This window comes from Corvus hawaiiensis, chromosome 21 (genome assembly GCF_020740725.1).
Source record: "Corvus hawaiiensis isolate bCorHaw1 chromosome 21, bCorHaw1.pri.cur, whole genome shotgun sequence".
Lineage (NCBI taxonomy): Eukaryota > Metazoa > Chordata > Aves > Passeriformes > Corvidae > Corvus > Corvus hawaiiensis.
In genome coordinates this window covers 3,211,935-3,230,520 of record NC_063233.1, presented here as the reverse complement: position 1 = coordinate 3,230,520, position 18,586 = coordinate 3,211,935, and the positions used below count along the sequence as shown (strand labels likewise).

Sequence of the window (18,586 nt, the reverse complement as noted above, 5' to 3'; positions counted from 1 at the left end):
GGGCAGTGACCGGTCCCTGCGGAGCCTGTTCAGTGCCCGGCCACCTTCTGGGTGTAAAAACTTTCCCCGATACCCCACCCCGACCTCCTGTCACAGCTCCAGCCGTTCCCTGTCACCGGGCAGCAGGGGGGACATCCACGCTGCCCCTCCGCTTCCCGATCCCGAAGGGGGGAAAACGCAGGGAAAAGCGAGGAGATGGGAGGGGGAAGAGGCGGAAAAACTCCGTCGGCTGCTATTCCAGCGGGGGGAAAGCGAGGAAAAAGGCTTTTGGGGGCCGGGACATGCCGCTGGAAGTGGCGGCGGGGGCGGGGGCTGGCCGGGCTCGGGGTGGGGGGGCTGCTCCGCCCGGCCCTGATTTGCTGCGCGGCTCCGAGATTGACAAACTCCTGCCTTGGGTTTAAAAGAAGGGGGAAAAAAGGGCGGTGTGGGGAGAGAAGGGAAACTTTCCGGCAGCCCGGCAGCAGGCAGGGCCGGAGCTGAGCGCGGCCGAGCCCCCGCACCCTCCGCCCGCCCCATGGCTTTATAAAGGGCTGCTCCCCGGGGGGGGCTGCCGGGGGGGCTGAGCGCTTGCTCTGCGCTTCTAGATAGAGCTTGGATTTTTTTTTTTTTTTTTAATTTTTTTTTTTTTAAATTTTTTTTATCCCCCTCGAGCTGTCCCGAGCTGGTGCCCCGTTTTTCTGGGGAGCATGGATACGCACACGCGGTGGAAAAGGCGCAGTTGGATACGGAGCTGCTCGGTGCCCGCCGCGCTGGTGCTGTTGGGTGCCCTGTCCCTCGGCCGGGCAGGTAAGGGGGGGTCCCCGAGCCCCCCCCAAACCGCGTGGGGAGATGCTTGCGGGGTCGTGGGGGAGTGGGCGAGGGGGGCTTTGGTGCGGGGCAAAACTCTCGGCTTTGCTTCCTCCCGTGCATTCCAGCAAAAAAAAAAAAAAAAAAAAAGGAGAAAAAAAAAAAGAAGGAAAAACCACCCAACAAAACCCACCCAACCTCCTTTAGCTGCCCGAGTCTCTGAATGCCATTTGTCAGGGGGCCCGTAAAAGGGGAAAAAAAACCTTAATTCTTTATTCGCCTTTCTTGGAGCAAGAGCTGCTTCTTTGCCGGGCTGCTTTCTCCGGAGGAAAAGTCGGGGATGACTTTCTGGAGGCTCTGGTTCTTTAGATATGGCTGTGGGATATGTATGTGAATGTATATTTAGTCCACTCGAAACCTCCGGGCTTGCGTAGTTCCTCCTCCTTGAGGAGCAGAAAGTTTTTTGTCCCGCAGGAATCTGCTCTCTCTCAGCACATCAAAGCTCGGGACACAAAAGCTTTGGAGCTGCTCGGGGGACCTCAAAGCTCGCTATCCCCTCGCCAACCCCAATCCTGCAGGGTTTCTCCCTAAAACTGGGGCTGCCGAGTGCAGCAGGAGGAAACTCTGAAGTTCCAGATGTGCAGCAGCACAGAAAACCACTGGAATGTCTCTTTTCTTTTTTTTTTTTTTTTTCCCCTCCCATAATCGTGCAGAAGAGGGACTAAACGCGCTCCTGTTTCCCTGCGGGGTTGTGCAGTTTGTTTCCAGAGCTCTGCTTCCCCAAATGTCCGCCTTCCCCGGGTGGGCTGGGAAATGCCACAGCACAGGGAGACTTACGGGGCTGCTGGAAAAGTTTTCCTGGGTGTTGGCAGAGCGTTTTCCCAGTTCGCAGTGGACACTTGGAGGCACCGGCGCTCCCGAGCTCTGTTTGTGTTGGATTTCAGGAGAGCCACTGCGGAGCAGGATTTGTTGGCAGGGCTGAGTTTTGAAATCCGAAAAAGTTAAACTCGAGTTCTTCAGGGTAACTTGAGAACCCGAGAAGTGCCCTGAAGAGCTGGGCTGTCTGCGATTCAGCTTCCCTGCCCGAGTTTTGTGTTCTCCGGGTGTTTTTTTCCCCTGGGAAGCGCTGGCAGCGGGGTGTGCAGGGTTGGTTTGAGTGTCACCAGGACAAGCACCGGCGGGGTTCTGTGTGTAAAGCAGCGGCGTTGGGAATTATTTTCATTTCTGGGCTCTTCAAATGACCTTAAGGAAGAAGAGGTGGGCGTTGGAGGAATGCTCCCATTAAGGCTTTGCTTGTGGAGGCTGAGCAGGATGGAAAAGCAGGGGCTGCTCAATGGATAAAATGTCTCGAGCAGGGAAAGTTCGGGGCAGTGGGAGATCCCAGAGTTGGTGCTGCAGAGGAATTGGGCTCTTGGAGCCGTTTTCCAGCTGGCAGAGCAGTGGAATGACACCAGCTCCTCTTGTCAGGCTGCTGCTCGGGTGCTTTGTATCAGCTGAAAATTGAATTATCACCAGACCGCTCTGTTTCAAAGGGAAAACAACAAATTTCCCTCTCGCTTTAGCCTGTGCTGACGCTTTAACGCTTCCAGAGCATCCTCAGGCATTTCCTTGTCTGTGTTTATCCTTCAGACAGCTCCCAAACTCCTTTGTAAAGTTACCAGGTAACTTTGGAGAAAGCTTTTGGGGGCAGCTGCCCGAGCAGAGGGATGGCTGGGAGCTTTTGTGGGGCCAGTGTGCAGCTCTGAGGAATGACTCTTGTGGTGAAAGGCTTTGAGTTTTCCTAATGAGCCGCCTAATAGGACATCAAATAATTTAGATGAGGGAGGAGTCAGTTGGGGCTGCTGATGGCATTGACTAATGCTCTTTATGGCTTTTTTTTTTTTTAATTTTTCCACGTTGTCTTTGGGGTTTTTTTTTCAGCTCAGAGCGTGTTTTAGTTTCACGATAGTTGGTTTCTCTGTGTGGAGCGGTAAAACTTCCCTGTAATCTGAGGGATGGCATCTGGCACAGAGGATTTCCAGCAAAAAACAGGGAAGTAACAATGTCAAAGGCAACACGAACTGAGCTGCCTCCCACCACTGCCCATCCAGCTCAGATTTTCCCGTATTTGCACAGATGATGTCACACTAAAATCTAACCCACAGACAAAGTTGGAGCCCGTCTCTGCTTTTACAAATCCCTATAAAAACCGAATCGGGTTTCTGGGTGAAACTTTTTGCATGCAGCAGTTTCCTTTAGTGGCAGAGTGTAATGAGGATCCGTGGCACAGCTTTTAAAACAAAAATGCTGGAAATTATGCAGTATCCTGTTACCAGCTGTTGCTTCTCCCCTTGGCTCTTCCACAGTCACCTAAATGAGCTAAAAAAACCCAAAAACCAAACCAACTTTATCCAGCCAGTTAAAACCAGGTTTTTTTTAAAAACACTTTGCCAATCAAAAGTGTTGCTATTGTTTTACAAGAAGAAATCTGACTTTATAAGTCTGGAATTGATGGCAGGTCTGATTTTCCCCTGTAAAACCTGGATTATGCTGTCAGTGCACTGCCAGATTGGAATGGGAATTTGGAAGTTTAGAGCACCCAGCTGTGGGACATGCCCTGGCCGGGGGACAGCAGAGGTCTGGTGCTGTTCTTCCAGGGAGCAGGAGGAAAGCTCTGTGCTGAGCATTCCCTGATTCCAGGCTCGTGAGGAGGAGCTGATTCCATCGGCTCCCTCTAAAGCTCTAATTTGGGAATGGGATGAATCCCATTTCATCTTTTTGGGGTAGCACTGCTGGGGAGTCACTGATTTGTGGTTTGCACAGAGGGACAGCAGAGAGGGCTCACCCAGCTCTGACCAAAACATGTTTTTAATGGCAAGTTTAATTTAAAAAAAAGGTGTCTTGGTGTTGCTTGTAGAGCTTACAAATGTTGTCTGCCCTAGAAGAAATCAGGAGGGGCTGGAAAGGGGTTGTGAATCCCTATTTGAAGTGGGTGCTATCCCTGCCCCTTAGGATTTGGAATTGGAGATGGATTTTTCAGGTTGATTCCTTTTTGAAATAGTAAATCTCATGGTGAACTGAGGGTGGTAGCACTGCAGGGGTTGTGCTGATATTTCTCAGAACTGGAGGGTGACTCAAACATCTGCTCTCCCAGCTCTGTGGGATGCTGCTGTGCAGGTGGGACCCTGATTTACCTGGGGGTGCCCAGGGGTGTTAATTCGGGTTCCTCTTCCCTGTGTGTGGCTGCAGCAAGTGGTCAGCACAGAATCCCCGAGGCTGGAGAAGACCTCCAGGTTGGAGTTCAGCCTTTGAACACCACCCAATTAAAGCCCAGCAAATCACAGCTTTATTCAGAAGGGGATTTTCTATTTTATTTATTTTGTTGCTGTGCCAGAGGCCCTGAGTGGCTCAGAGATGTCCCCACCAGCCTGGGCAGCACGTGCCTGGCTGCTTTTCCCCTGCCCCTGAGGCTGTGGTCAGTTCCTGCTGCTGTCTGTCCATCTGAGTCCCCATTTCCCTGCCTGTCCCCAGGATCTGCATTGTCACGCCTGCTTTGGGTTAGAGTTGATCTCTGAGATGAGGCTGGGGAGCAGGAGGAATTGCTCTGGAACATGCCCAGCGTGAAGTGCCATTTATAGATGTTTTGAGTTCTGTCTGGACTTCAGGAATAATCTGGGAGCGCTTTCCAGGAAAGCGTTCTTCGCTCGGAGGGGTTTATCTGCTGGGGAGTTAAAACTGGCCTTTAATTCTTTCAGTCATTGCTTTTAGTCTCATGTCCTGATCCCTGCACCTGCTCCCTCTGGATCTGGGTGCTGGGAATGCCCTTCCCGAAGTGGGGGTGGATGGATGCTGGTCCCTGTGTAAATGTGGAAGTCTGCACTTGGGAAAACTGCAGGGATCAAGGAGCTGGGAATGCTTTCACAGGAGCTTAGGGGCTTTCTGGCCCCATCCAGCCCGGCCTGGGGCACTTCCAGGGATCCAGAGGCAGCCACAGCTTCTCTGAGCACCCTGTGCCAGGGCCTCACACCCTCACAGGGGAGGAATTTCTCCCCAATATCCACTCTAAACCTACTTTCTGTCCATTTAAAGCCATTCCCCCTCATCCAGAGCCCCTCACGAATTTTCTTGTGGACACTTGAAGGGGCTCTGAGGTCTTCCCAGACTCTTTGGGAAGAGCAGTTCCATTTGGATCTGGTGCTCTGCTGTCATGGGAGTTTACTTTGGAGTGCAGCAGCCCCTAGGACAGGGGAAATCCCTGCTGTGTTACCAGGATGAGTTTGGCATTTCACCCCCTCTGTCCATACCTGCCCACGTCTCCTCTTGCCTGGTGAGTTCAGCTGGAGTTTGATCCCCGGGATGCAGCCGTTGTTGTATAAAATGGATGATTTTGCAAAGGTATAAAATATTATTGGGGTCCTCTGGAAAACACAACACCCAGATTTTGGTAAATGGCAAGTGCTGGTTAAAGTGAGAAGAATTCTCTGGGAAACCAACCAGGATTACACCCCAAAACACACCTGAGGCTTTTTTCATGCGGGGGAAGAGTTCTCCCCCTCTGTTCCACGCTTTTATCCGGTGCAGACTTCCCATCACATATTTAGGACTCTGCTGTGTGTCTCTGATATTGCTGCTGTTCAGGATATTTTGGGAATGCTGAGGCCCTGAACAGTCAGCTGCTGGAATTGGGTCAGATCTGAGCTGCAGTATTGGTCCCACAGAAAAATCAGTGCACATCCCTCCTGGAGTTCAGGGTGATCTTCCTGTGTAAATTCTTGCATTTTAGCCTCTGTTTTGTGTGCAATGGGTCCGTTCTCTTGGATATACGGCAAGGCTGGTTGATAGAAGCAGTACTGGCATGGTGTGGGAGATGCTGTTCCCAAAAAAAAGGGGATTCCCCTTGGATCAGCAGCCCGGGGGGGGGGGGGCTGATGCCATCAAAGGCATCTCCTGTGCTTCCATCCTTCCTTCCAGGCTCTGGTTCTGCTGAGGTTTGGGGACTTCTCGATGCAAAATCCAACTTTCAGGCCTTTAATATAATTTTTTTTCTCCATCCTGGTGCTGCCTTTACCTTCTGTTCTTCCAGCTGTTGTTTATCCAGGCAGTGAATTCCCTTTCCTTTGCCTTCCTCTCTTCTTTGGGAGCAGTTTCTTCACTTCCACCCTGGCCTTTATATCAAATATTTTTCTCTTCCCACTAAATCTGATGTGATAGGGACTGAATTTTCAGTCCTTAAAAATACAATAAAACCTTTGTGTGAAACAAAGCAACACCGAGGATGGGAAGAATGAGCAAAACCAGGAGAACAAAAAAATAAAATAAAATAAAAAGGTTGAGACATGAAAGAATGGAAACATTTTGTTGAAATCTTAATGTTATATGGAAAAAATTGGGTTGGCAACGTGGTATAATTAACCACTGGTTGCTGTTGGCAAGTCCCAAGGCTCTTGAAATTCAGCCTAGCACTGACTGAAGCATCCAAATGATGTCGTGGTTTCTCTGTGGACGTGTCTGGAAAATCTGTGGAACTAAAATAAATAAATGAAGGAACTACACAAAAGGCATTTTTGAGGTCGGTTGCTCCAAGTCTGGGCTCTTTTTTTTTTTTTTTGTTGTTTCTTTCCAGAAGCCAAGAGGATTCTTAACATCATCTGGAAGCTTTCACAATGATGAGATGTCATTTTTTTAGAGGAGGAAAATGGTATTAATGTATTTACAATAGGGTTTTTCTTCAAGTTTGTGTAAGAAGCCTGAGAGAAAAATGGCATTTGTGAGGTTGAGTGAGTGGAGAAGCTGCATCAGGGCTCATTCCTAACCTCTGCTGTGGATTTTCTCCCAGCCCTCAGGCAATTCCCTGGATTTCCCATGTCCAGGGGGCTGATCCTGCATCCCTGTGTGGAAGCTGACATTGAGGTGCTGCTTTAACAGGATTTTATTGCTGATGTGCCAATAAAATCTGAGTTTTCAGAGTTCCTAGAGTCTCCTTCCATCGCTGTGCCTCAGGTTGTGATGCTGATTGATTCTTTCTACTTTAAAATTCTTTTCTTCCTTGGGATATTTTTTTTCCTGTTGGGCCACACCAGTGCCCCTCACACCACAAATCCAGGAGTTTATTTGGATTTTGGCTGGAGATTTGGACAGGTTTTTTCCAGATTATACCAAGACTACTGTGCTGTTATATTGGCTGGTCTCAGAATCCTTTGGATTCGATCTAAAAAGGAAATTTGGAGCAGAAGATCTCTTGGGCAGCCAGAGAAATGGCAGTTTACTGGGCAAAAAGCCCTTTTTGGGGTGCAAATGGGAGTGGGATGTGCTGGATGGTGAGGAACTGGGGTTTTGGGGGCTGAGCTGCTGTCACCTGCCCTGGGGTGGTGACATCCAGCTGTTGTCCCCATGCAAAAAGGAATTCCAGTGTTTTGCTGAGGGCTCTGCCATGGGCTGAGTGCATCCATCCCTGGGAGTGAGGTTGGATTTCTGGGGAAGTCTCCCATGCTCTGCTGTTCTGGAGTCACTGGGAAAAAGTTTAAAGGCCAAAGCTTAATTTTGCTCTGCTCAGAGCTGGTTTTGCTCTGGTCTGGGTGTCATCAAAGGAGCAGGACACCCTGTTTTCCTAAAAAGGGATGGGATGGATGTTTGGGGGGCCTCTTGTTCTCCTTCAGCTCGATGAACACCGGAATTATCTTACCTTAAATTTATTATATACATTTATTATTGAATTTATTTATTATAAATATTATTAATACACATTTGCCTAAACTCAGCTAAGTCTTCCTGTCAGCTCGGGGTGCCATCCCTGCCTGGATCCAGCTGTGCAGCTGCAGCTAGGGCCACGTGAATTCTTTCGGAATAAATAAAGCCAAAAGTGTTTCCTGGGCTCAGCTTTTCGACAAACTCCTTCAAATCTTTTTCTTTGCTTTTTTTTCTGCTCTCACATGCAAAGAAGGGGAGTTTGCAGTGCTCAGGAAGGAGCTGAGTGGGAAAGGAGAGGTCACTGAGGGGTCTGCTGGAGTCAGATTTAGGGACCAGATTTCGTGTTTCTCGTGCCTGTCAGCTGGAGCTGCTGCTTTTGAGTAAGGAAATTCAGGAAGGAGCCACGCTCTGCCTGAGCTCGTGAGCCTGGCTGGCCTCTCCTCCTCTGCTTTTCCTCCCTCCACCCCCTTTTTTGTTTCCAAGACAATACTGGAGTAAGAATTCACTGCAGCTGAATTCCTGGAGATGACACTGCCAGTTTCCCAGGATCTCTCCTCCTGCAGTGTTTTACACAGGGATTTTTGCTGCCTCTCAAATACGAATTTTTAGCTCTCAAATACGAATTAAGCAGTGAGTTTGCATGATTTTGTTTTAATTTTTTTCCTCCTGGATGTGCTGGAATGAGATACCTACTCTGTGTGCTCTTGTCTGCTGCAGGGGAGAGATCTGCTCCGGGGGCTGCAGTTCACCAGCTGAATAATGAAAGCATTGTTTGGGTGCCCTTATTTCCAGCTTGCACCATTAAAAGTGAATGGAAAGGTCAAGGAGATGAGTCACAGTGAACACAAGTGTCATTCTGCTCAGGAGAAACGGGAAAAAGGAGCTTCCCAGCGAGGTGCTTCAGCTGGTGCCAGGCTGCTCTGGTTTGCTGGACTTGCAGGGAGTTTCAAGAGGAAATCTTGGCTGGGATCTGCTGGAGTGTTCAAGCACCTAAAAAACCCAGCGAGGGGCTGGAGCTGGGCTGGGCAGCTGGAGCTGCAGTGAGATCTGGTTGGAAAATCCGGGTGATGCTCTGGAAGAGTTGGGCTCCGTGCTGGTGGCTTGGAAAACGCAGAGGTGGAGTGGGGAGGGTTGGTAGCTCTTGTTCTACAGCCACTGGCAGCCAGAAGGAAACAATTCCTCCAAATCCATGTGGAAATTCCTAATGCTCAGCCGGAATCACCTTTCCTCTGCTTTTACAGTGAGGGTGGGGTGAGGGGGCTCTCAGGGGACAGTGTCGTGGAGAGGGACTTGGGACAAGGACGCAGGGAGAGGACAAGGAAGTGCCAGAGGGCAGGACTGGATGGGAGAACGGGAAGGAATTCTTCCCTGTGAGGGTGGGGAGGCCCTGGCACAGGGTGCTCAGAGAAGCTGTGGCTGCCCCTGCATCCCTGGAAGTGTCCAAGGCCAGGTTGGAACAACCTGGGATAGTGGAAAGTGTCCCTGGATGAGCTTTAAGGTTCCTCCCAACCCAAACCATTGTGCAATTCCATGATTATCCCTGAAATTCTGGTGAGCAAATGGGTGCACTTGGAGCAGTGGGGTCCCCCCCTGTCCCTTCACCATCCCAGGGAAGGGTTGGAGCAGTGGCACCCCTGGATCTGACGGTACCTGGAGCTGAGCGTGGCCCCGTGCCCTGCCTGGCCCCTTGCAAATGCCCACTTGTAAATGAAGCTTTTTTAATTTCCTGCCCAAAGCCCGATCCAAGAAGCCCCAGGTGGCTGGGGAAGCACTGGCAGAGCCCTGGGAAGGGGAGTGTGGCTCGTGGGCTGCACGTGTGGAAGGGCTGGGGAGCTGGGGGGGCTGTGCCAAGTGGGTAGGATGGGATGAGGACCTGGCCAGAGCTTTTCCCTTTAATTGCTGCTGTAATTGCCCTGGAACAGCAGCAGTGGCCAAGGCACAGAAGGAGTTCAGGGCTTGTTAATGCTTTTTTAATAGGGTGGAGTTGAAGTGCTGGGCTCCTGTACCTGTGGGTTTCCTTTTTCATGCCCTCTGCTGGGCTTATCAGTTTGGCTCATTGCTTTTCCCTGTCCTGGCAAGGAAGCAGCCCCGGTGCATCTGGGATCGTGGTGTGCTGCCACAGCCCTCCCTGCATATTGTCCAGCACTCCTTTGGGGTTTTGGCAGTGTTTGAACCCTGAAAGTGCAGAGGAATCTTGAAATTTTTGATTTCTAGCCATTGGATTTTTCAGTTCTGAAGTCACTCTGCTGGTGTAAAATAGATATTCCTCTGAAAAAGAGCTAAACTTCAGGATCCTCATTTATTGTGCACCTTCAGTAGAAAACCAGAGGCAACCCTTTTTCTCGTCCCTCTAATCAGAGCTAATTTCCATAAGCAACTTTGCAAATGAATTTGCCAGTTCGGCTTTGATCCGAGGTGGCCAAAAATTCTGCCGGAATTCCAGTGGATATCAAATGTCTGGGAACTGGGACTCGTTTGCTGGTGATGCAATAGGATCATGGAATGGTTTGGGCTGGGAGGGTGATGGGTGTGGTGCTGGCTGAGGGCTGGAGCTGATTTTGGGGGGGCTGTCCCTGGTTGTGGGGTGTAACATTGGGATAATAACCTTTGTGCTGGTATCCTATGGAAATTTAGGATTTCTGCAGAGGGATGAGGGGGTGGGAGGAGTGTTTGGCTGCTGACAGGCACGGAGAGGCGTGGGACAGCAGAGCTGACTGAGGGCAGGAGCTGATTTTGGGGGGGCTGTGCCTGGTTGTGGGATGAAAATTTGGGGTTATAACCTCTGTGCTAGTATCCCATGGAAGTTCAGGATTTGTGCAGAGGGATGGGGGGGGAGTTTGGCGTCTGACTGGCAGGGAGATGGTGGGAGCAGGGCTGGGGTGTGATTCCATGGGAGAAACCTTGAGGCAGGGCAAGAGCCTCCCTGGAAATGCCCCTTGGAGGGCTTTCCCTGGAAAATACGGGGCTGTCCATGCCTCAAATACAGCATCTGCTGCCTGAGGGCTGCTCAGAGGAAAGCTGTGGATTCCTTGAAGGATCAGCACTGCTCGCCCCAGGTGCCAAGCGCTCATCCTGATGTTTTCCTCATTCCCACTGCGTGTCCTGCCCGGTGTGACGGGGAGAGCAGGTCCCTGAGAGTCCGCACGTGGTGTCTGTGCTCCAGGAGAGCCACCAGGGTGGGAGAGGGAAGCGGGTTTATCCCTCTGGCACTCGGGATCCGATCGGAAAACTGCGAGGAATGTTCTCTCACCAGGGCTTGCCGGGATCGGGAGAGGCGCATTATCACGTCCTGTGCACTCGGGGGGAGAGAGTCCCTCACTCTGCCTCTCTCAAATTTAAATTAAAACAAGCTGTCTTTTCTGTAACTCTTGGATGCTTTCCCTGCTGACCTCAGGAGCTGGGATGGGAGGAGGAGCCAACAGACCCGAACTGGCTCCGGCTTTTTTATTTCCCCCCCTTCAAATCCCGGATCCCTGCAGGATGCAGAGCGGCGAAACAATGAGGGCCATATCTGCTCTGGAAACATCCATTTTTCCCAGCTCTGTAATTAGGGAGCTGTATCAGGGAGCTGTGGGGGCTGCTGTCTGCGAGGCTGGGAGGGAGCAGGCACACGCTTTTCCAACCACAGACATTCCCACAGCAGGGGCTGACTGAGAAAGGCTGGGAAGGATCAGTCTCTCACCCCTAAAATGGGAGAGCAAAGCCAAGCTGCTCCAGAGCCTTTGAGCCATTCCCAAAGATGCTGGATGTGGCACTTCCCAGATTCCCAAGGCAGCTGTGCACTCTGTGCTGGGAATTCTGCTCCAAAGGCTTGGACTCGATGATCCTTAAGATCTGGTCCAACTTCAGTGACTCTAAAAGTCATCCCTGTGCACGGGCCAGGGTTCTGCTCCGACCCTCTGAGGCTCAGGCTGAGTTTTGTCCTGGCCCAGGGCCCTGTGGCTGGGCAGAAATGGGATTTTTTTGGCTCCTTGGCTGTGCCTCAGGCTCTTGCAGCACTGCCCTGGTGCAGGAGCCGTCTACGTGGAGCTGTGGGTGGATCCAGGGCTGGGAGCAGCCTCTGTTGATTTTGGGAATTTGGGCAGGGAAGTAGCACGGCATCATAGCTCCCAAATTACAACACTTCCCTTCATCTCTTCCTGCTGCTGTTCTTGATGTGCTGCCTCTGCTGCCCACAGGAGTTTTTGGGAGTTTTTCCAGCAATTTACAGTCCTGGGTGGGATTCAGGGCAGGAAAAGGCAGTGGGATTTCTTATGGCAATGCGGACTAGGCAGGGATAACTGATGCAGATTTTTGCTATGAAACAGGAACCAGAGCCAAACCCAGAGCTTGGTTTGGGTGTGGAAATACCCATAAAGAACTCTGGGTTCCTCAAAGGGACTTCACAATCCACACCAATAAACCCCGAGATGCTCTGACACGCAGTCAGAGCACGAGTTAAAGATGTTCTGCACCCTGAGGGGCACTGAGAGCCCAGCAGTGCTTCCCTGCCTGCAGCTCCCTTCTCCAAAGCCTTGGCCAGACAAACCGGGGCCCTCCTTGCCCTGGGGACGCCGATCCCAAATAACGAACAGCCGTGCTGCTAAAAGGAGCACGATCCCTTCGAGCCTGGAAATAGCTGAGCCTCTGCTGCTGGAGCAGAGCTGCCCCATTTTTGTGGCCTGGGATGAAGCTTTTTATGGATTAAGCTGAAACATCTGCCTTTGGGGGAGTGAAGTCTGCCCCGTTCTTTGCTTCAGTCCAGGGTGGGATTTGGGGCCTGCCCCTGTGGGGCCTTGTGGGGTCAGGTTGGTGATTTTTATGATGGTGGCAAAATGCCCAAACTCAGTTTTATTCAATGAAAAGGCTAAAAATAGATGGTGGGGATGAGAGGGAGCTTCTGTGAAACTGAACTGGGTTCTCTGGTGCTGAGTACCAAAAGTGCCCCAAAAATACATTTCGGGGGAGCTTTCCACACTTTCTTTCCAGTTTTATTGAGCCAGGAATGACAGAGGAGGGAGTGTGGTGCAGGCAGGTAGGTCAGGCCTGTGCAGGGTCAGTTGACACAGGATTAAATGTGAAAAATTCTTTTGGGAAGTCAGGCCTAGTTGGGAATAATCATTGGGGAGCCCTGGAGGTGAAATTACCTGTAAAGGCTCCCAGAGAGGAGGGAAGGGCTGGATGTGAGGCAGGAGCTGCTCTTGAGCTGAATTTGACCTGTAATACCCTGGGTTTTATATAGAATTATTCTATCATTTGTGCATGGCAGTGATGGGCTTACAGCTGGATCTTTTTTCCATCCATGTCCTGGTGGGTTTGGGCAGGAATGGGCAGGAGAAGGGACCAGGATGGGAAAGGGCAGAGTCCTTCCCAGACTCTCACAGGTCGGAGTCCTGCATGCAGCCGATGTTGTGTTTTTCAGGGATGATTTCTCCCTTCTCCTTGCTCTGGAATAATCTCTCAGCATGCTCGTGAAGGGATCACTCTGAGTGCCCTGTCTGCATTTTAAGGACAAAATTTCTTTTCCTGTAGCCATGGAAAGTGTCTCTTCCATCTGAGCTAGGAATGAGGGCACAGAAAATGTGCTCGGATCACTTTTAAGCTGTTGGTATCCCCCAGTACCAGGTTGTTCATATATTGCTTATTTAGCGACGAGGAGGACCTCAAAATGCTCCATGTAGCAATCAATCTTCCTAATTCTAAAATAGAGGATAAAATACACTGAGAACTCAGCATTTGCCATGTCTCCAGGTTCCCAAGTACTTTCTTCCCTCATTTCTCTCCTTTCACTGTAGCTCATCCGTGTGCTGAGTGATGCTGGGCCATGCTTGGCTGCAGGGGTTGATGCCTGCAGGTGTCATTTCCCTTCCCCTCCACCAACCACGACTTCCCCCCATTCCCAAATGATTGCAAGTGTCAGCCTGCGCTTTCCCAGATGCTGGAAGCGTGTTCCTTCCCTCAGTTATCCCAAATGCCAAACCCGGTGGGATGAGTGCCTCCCAGAGCTGAAGTGACAGAGGGATTCTTGTCTCAGTTTCACCACAACCCCGAGCAGGAGCTGAAAGGCAGCCCCAAAAGTGTGACCCCAAGCAGGGGAAGGATTGGGATTTGCAGCAGGATGGACCAGCTGTTAATGGGGAAAAATTTGGGCTTGGTAGGGAGGGAATGGTTGTGAGGGAAGGATGGATTGGGGAATCAAAGGCGAGTTTTGTCTTGGATTTCTTCCCAGCTGTGCATGGCAGCTTCCCTGGGAAGGGCCTTGCAGTTCTCCTGCTTGTTCCCTGATATCCCAGGAGTTCTGTATCCACCCTGAATCCTTTGCCCTTCCTTATCTCTAAGGAAATGATGTTGTGGGGCTTTTTATTTATGCTAATGTCCTGATAAATCCTCAGGCTCTTTGGGGATAGGAATCACCCCAAAAAAAGCTTGGACCAGGTGATCTTTGAACCTGATATTCCATAATTCCGTGATAATAATTCCTTAATTGCAGAAGCTGGGCAGGGTTGTGGAGAAGCTGCTCTGGTCAGAAGCTGGCAAAACTTCGGGGATTAATGCTGGATTTGGGTGCCCAGGTTGGGGCAGGACTGAATTTCAGCTTAAACAACTCTGAAGGAAAGCTCTGAGTTCTTGGCACACCTGGAATTTGGGGTGGGTGAGTCTCCTGTGGCAATGGAAGCAGTCACAGAGAATTCCCACGTTTCAGTCCTGGTTCTGGGAATTCTGCAGAGCTCCAGGGAGTTGCTTGGCATTTAGTGCAGCCCCTGGGTGAGAGGCAGAGTGGAGAGGCTTCCTAGGAACAATAACCCTGCCTGTGCTTCAACGTGTTTATTTTGCACCCTGCCTTTTGCTTCATTCCATGTCCTTGGAAGGGCTTTTCTGGAGAATTCCTTCCAATGATCCCTTGCATTTCTCAGACACACTTCTCCCTCTTTTCTGGTGATACCTTGCAGTGTTATTTCAGTTGGCCATTCACCTTGGGGAAATGCCAGCGGAGAACTCCCTTGCCTAATTTAGGACTCCCCATTTTTAACCTCACATTCCCAACACTCTCTGGGCTGATCCTTCCCCTTCCTCATGGCCATTTTTTTATCATCCCAACATTATCCCAGCCCTGCCTTGCTTTACCTCCCCCACAAAAATAAACGGCCCCATCTCCTTTCGCCCGCTATTGTTCCCCTCTTTTGTGCTAGGTACAGTAATGCCTCTGAGCTACCCCTGCTTCCCATCCCTCTCACAAAGAACCTCTTTTCTCCTGCCTTCTGGGGCTTTGGGGCTCTGCAAAGGACCCTTGGCTCCGGAGGAAAAGAGCCCCTGCCCTTTTGTGGCTGTCATTTTTCCTCTCTCCTTTAATTAGACTTGACCCCGCTCATCTTTTGGTTTCCCTTTGACCCCGCTTTTTTCCTGCAGGGAGGGAAGTTTTGGAGGAGTTTATCAGCTCCATTCCTACCTGGCTCACACAAATCTTCTCCCTCATGGGTTAGGTTGGGAAGAACTTTAATTGCAAGGCTCCAAACTCTCCCAAATATTTCCCGTTTGTGGGGTTGCGCACTTGGAGCCCAGGTTGTCTTTCCAGCTCTTTGTGTGGCTCCCACAAGTTTTTGCCTCCCTGAAGGTGTTGGTGCTGCTGTCACCACTGAAAGCAAAATATTCATGCTGGTGGCACGTCCTCTCCTCCTGGCTGGCTGCTTTTCCAAACGAAGGACCTGACATCTCCTCATGCACCCCAGTCATGTGCTGAGACCTTTCTCCAGGTGGAGGATCTCTCTCCCTGCAGTGATTTTCTCCTCCTGCTGGGATTCCAAGGGAGTGCTGCTGATTTACCCCACGCCAGGATCTGCTCTCTGGCACAGCTGAGCTGTTTTCCCACCTCATCAATATCTCATTACTCCAAATCCCCTTTTTGCTGCTGATCAGAGCCCTGGCACTCCTCCAGGCACAGATTTGGGTGGGAAAGCATTCCCAGCTCTGTTTTCGGCAGCCAGGCTGGGGCAGCATCCCTCAGACACCTTTATCATCCATTCCACACCGTGCTTGCCCTGTCAGCCAAAGTCCTTGCAATATCTCTGCAGATCCAGCTTCAAAATTAAAAGCCTTTCCTCCCTCTGCCTGCCTGTGCTGCTGCCTTGGGGTGGGACCTGTGGCACTGCTGCCACACGCAGCGGGGGTGTTGTGGGCTGGCTGGGTTTCCAAAATCATCCTGGACTCAGCTGTCATAGAATAGAACTATTTAGGCTGGAAAAGTCCTCCCAATGCCACCACTAAACCATGTCCCAAAGTGTTCTGTCCTTCCAGAGCATCCCAGTCAGCACTGGGAGGAGATTTCTCATCCTGGTTCCTTTGCCTGGATGATCCTTTGAGTGCCAGGCTGTGCTTGGCACGGGAGAACAGTGCCACATCCTGTTTAACCTCGGTGTTTTCCAAAGCCAAACCCCACTCTGAGGTGCTGAGCAGCTGCTCCAGGAGAAAACCTGGAGGTGAGTTTGGCACAGCCAGCTCTGGGCAGGGCAGGGAGGTGACAACAACTTTGTGTGGATTTTTGGGAGCAGATTCCTGTCCCTTGTCTGCTCCACCAGCCTGGGGTGGTGTTTAAAAGTGCCCCAGGGCAATGGGGATGTTGGTGGCCATCCCCAGGGAATGACAGAGTCATCCCAGGGCTCTGCTGGAGGCTGGGAAGCTGAGGCAGCTTCTGGTGCTTTGGGAAAGTTTCTGATGCTTTTGGGGCTGAAAAACTTCCAGTTTCAGGTTTATAAAGCACATGCTTAATTAACACTTAATGGCTACCGTGGGTGATTAAGGAGAGCTTTATTGGTTGCTCAGGTCAGCAGGGCTGATAATCAGAGCTGCTCAGGAGCTCGCTCTTCACTCTCCCTGACTCCTGCTCGAGGCTGCTGGTGTTATCACCCTGCTTATCAGAACAGAGGAAAATTAATTCAGCAGGAGATTTTGGGAGCCTTTCAAGCAATTAAAGGGTTAATGTCAAGGTAAATGCCCCGTGCTGTGGAGAGAGCAGTTGAAGAAGTGGTTCATGTGCCAGGGTATTGATTTCTTTGCTACTTTTCACTCATCTGTTTTTAACCTGCTGCTCATTTGCACCCTTTGGAAGGCTGAGAATGATGTGGGCTCTCCTTGTGCTGTACTCAAGACATGGGCAGAGAACAGATCAACCCCAATGTGTTCAGTCCAGCAAAGTGGGAGTAATCCTTTGGAGCCAAAAACCTCCTGTGGGGCTGCAGAATTCAGTGCAGGAGCAAAATCCCTCAGTCCTGGAGCTTGGGACGCTGATTTTGCTGCTGGAGGTGCCCGAGGTTGTGGTGTTGGATCTTGTTTGTGTCTCTGTGCTGTGATTTCACTGCTCAGCACCCTGGAAATGAAAGTTTCTGTGTTGAAATGTGACTTTTTGTTGCCCATCTCTCAGGGCCAGGTTCTGCCAGCCTCGTTAAGGAATTGCCATGGAACAACTTGGGGTTGTGGGAAAGCAGAGCTGTATATTCCTCCTCAGTGGGGTGTAGGGCCTGGAAGAGCTCTGTGGGGAGCATCTGGCTGTGCTGGGCTTCTGCACAAAAGCTCCCCTCTAAAAGCAGATTTATTTACAGAGCTGGGGGTTATTTGTTTCCCTTTGGAGAAATCAGTTGTCTGATGGCAAACAGGCTCTTCAGTGTTAACAAAAAAGCAAAATAAAGTCCAAAATACCCAGTTTTTAGTGGCCAGCAGATCAAGGTGTTGTTTTTGTGCTCTTTATAGAGTCTCTCTGTAGCTGTCTGTGCCCTGGAAGCTCAGAACAGTCTGAGAACTTCTTGTTCCTCATATAAAATCCTGAATTCCTTCTCAAATTTGGCACTATTTTAGGTCAGGGGACATCAGGAAAGGGACCCTACACCATCTAAGTTACCTGCTTGCAGATAAGAAGGCAGAAGTGTAATTTTCTGGGACCACTGGGAGTATGTTTGTATAAGGATACCAAAAAAAAAAATCATTATAATCCTACAGATGCTAAAAATCGCTGTAAATTTCGGTCTGCAAATATTAAATCAAAGTCATGGCTGAGCTCTTTAAACCTGGTTCTAAGAGCTCCTGCCATGAACCAGTTCCAGGCAAGGAAAAATGAACTGGAATCAGTGTTTCCCAACCCAAGAGTTTTATTTTGCTTACAGCCCCAAAAAGATGCCGTGGAGACAGAAATACAAAGTCCTTTCCTTACCTACAGAAAAATGGGACACTGCTCACCCCAGGAATGAGGAAATCCTCAGTTGGTTCCAACAGCAGCTCCCAACACAGCATTTGTGCCATTTTCCTCTCTCCACATCCATCCTGGGGCTGGGAAGATCACCACGAGGGCTGAGGAATTTTCTTGCTGTTCCAGCTTAGCTTTACAACCCCAGAGAATTCCATTTCTCCTTCCCCAGCCGTGCTCAAATGTTGCTTTCACTTCCATGAATCCCACCCAGAAAAGCCTCAGGAGCACAGTGAAACCTGGGGGGGAAAAAAAGAAGGAAAAAGGTTATTTAGAGAGTGATAATGAGTTTTTCAGTCATCCTTTGCTGGACACCAGCTCATGGAATAATGTGGGGAGGGAGAGGGAGCCACATCCTCTGAGCTCCACCTGCAAACTGAGGGAGCAAATGTGGTCCCTGGTCCTTCCCTGCAAGGTAGTGATGGGAATATTCAGTTTTATCTCATTTTTAATGGATGCCAAAGACTTGGAAGGGATTTAGGAACGAGCACTTGAAGCAGTGGAGAGAATATTCGAGTTTTATCTCTTTTAAAATAGATCTGACAAAATTGGAAGGGATTTAGGAACCAGCACCCAAAGCAGTGATGGGAATATTGTGTTTTATCTCCTTTTTAAAATATTTCACAAAATTGGAAGGGATTTAGGAACGAGCATTTGAAGCAGTGGTGGGAATGTTGAGTTTTATCTCTTTTTAAAATATATTTCACAAAATTGGAAGGGATTTAGGAACCAACACCCAAAGCAGTGGTGGGAATATTGAGTTTTATCTGTTTTTAAATATATTTCACAAAATTAGAAGGGATTTAGGAACCAGCACTTGAAGCAGTGGAGAGAATGTTCTGTTCTATCTCTTTTTTAATAGATTTGACAAAATTGGAAGGGATTTAGGAATGAACACTTGAAGCAGCGGTGGGAATATTGCGG

General features: G+C 50.0%; 1 protein-coding gene across 2 annotated transcripts in view; it reads left to right on the top strand.

Annotated features, from left to right (window-relative positions):
- The first annotated feature begins 410 nt into the window (after positions 1-410).
- Positions 411-18,586, top strand: part of COL5A1 (collagen type V alpha 1 chain) — a 133,727-nt gene continuing 115,551 nt past the window's right edge. For both annotated transcript variants that reach the window (XM_048325350.1, XM_048325349.1), the window contains exon 1: positions 411-786. In XM_048325350.1, coding sequence (XP_048181307.1) covers positions 687-786 — 100 coding nt within the window. In that variant the 5' untranslated portion in view covers positions 411-686. The remainder of the gene's footprint in view (positions 787-18,586) is intronic.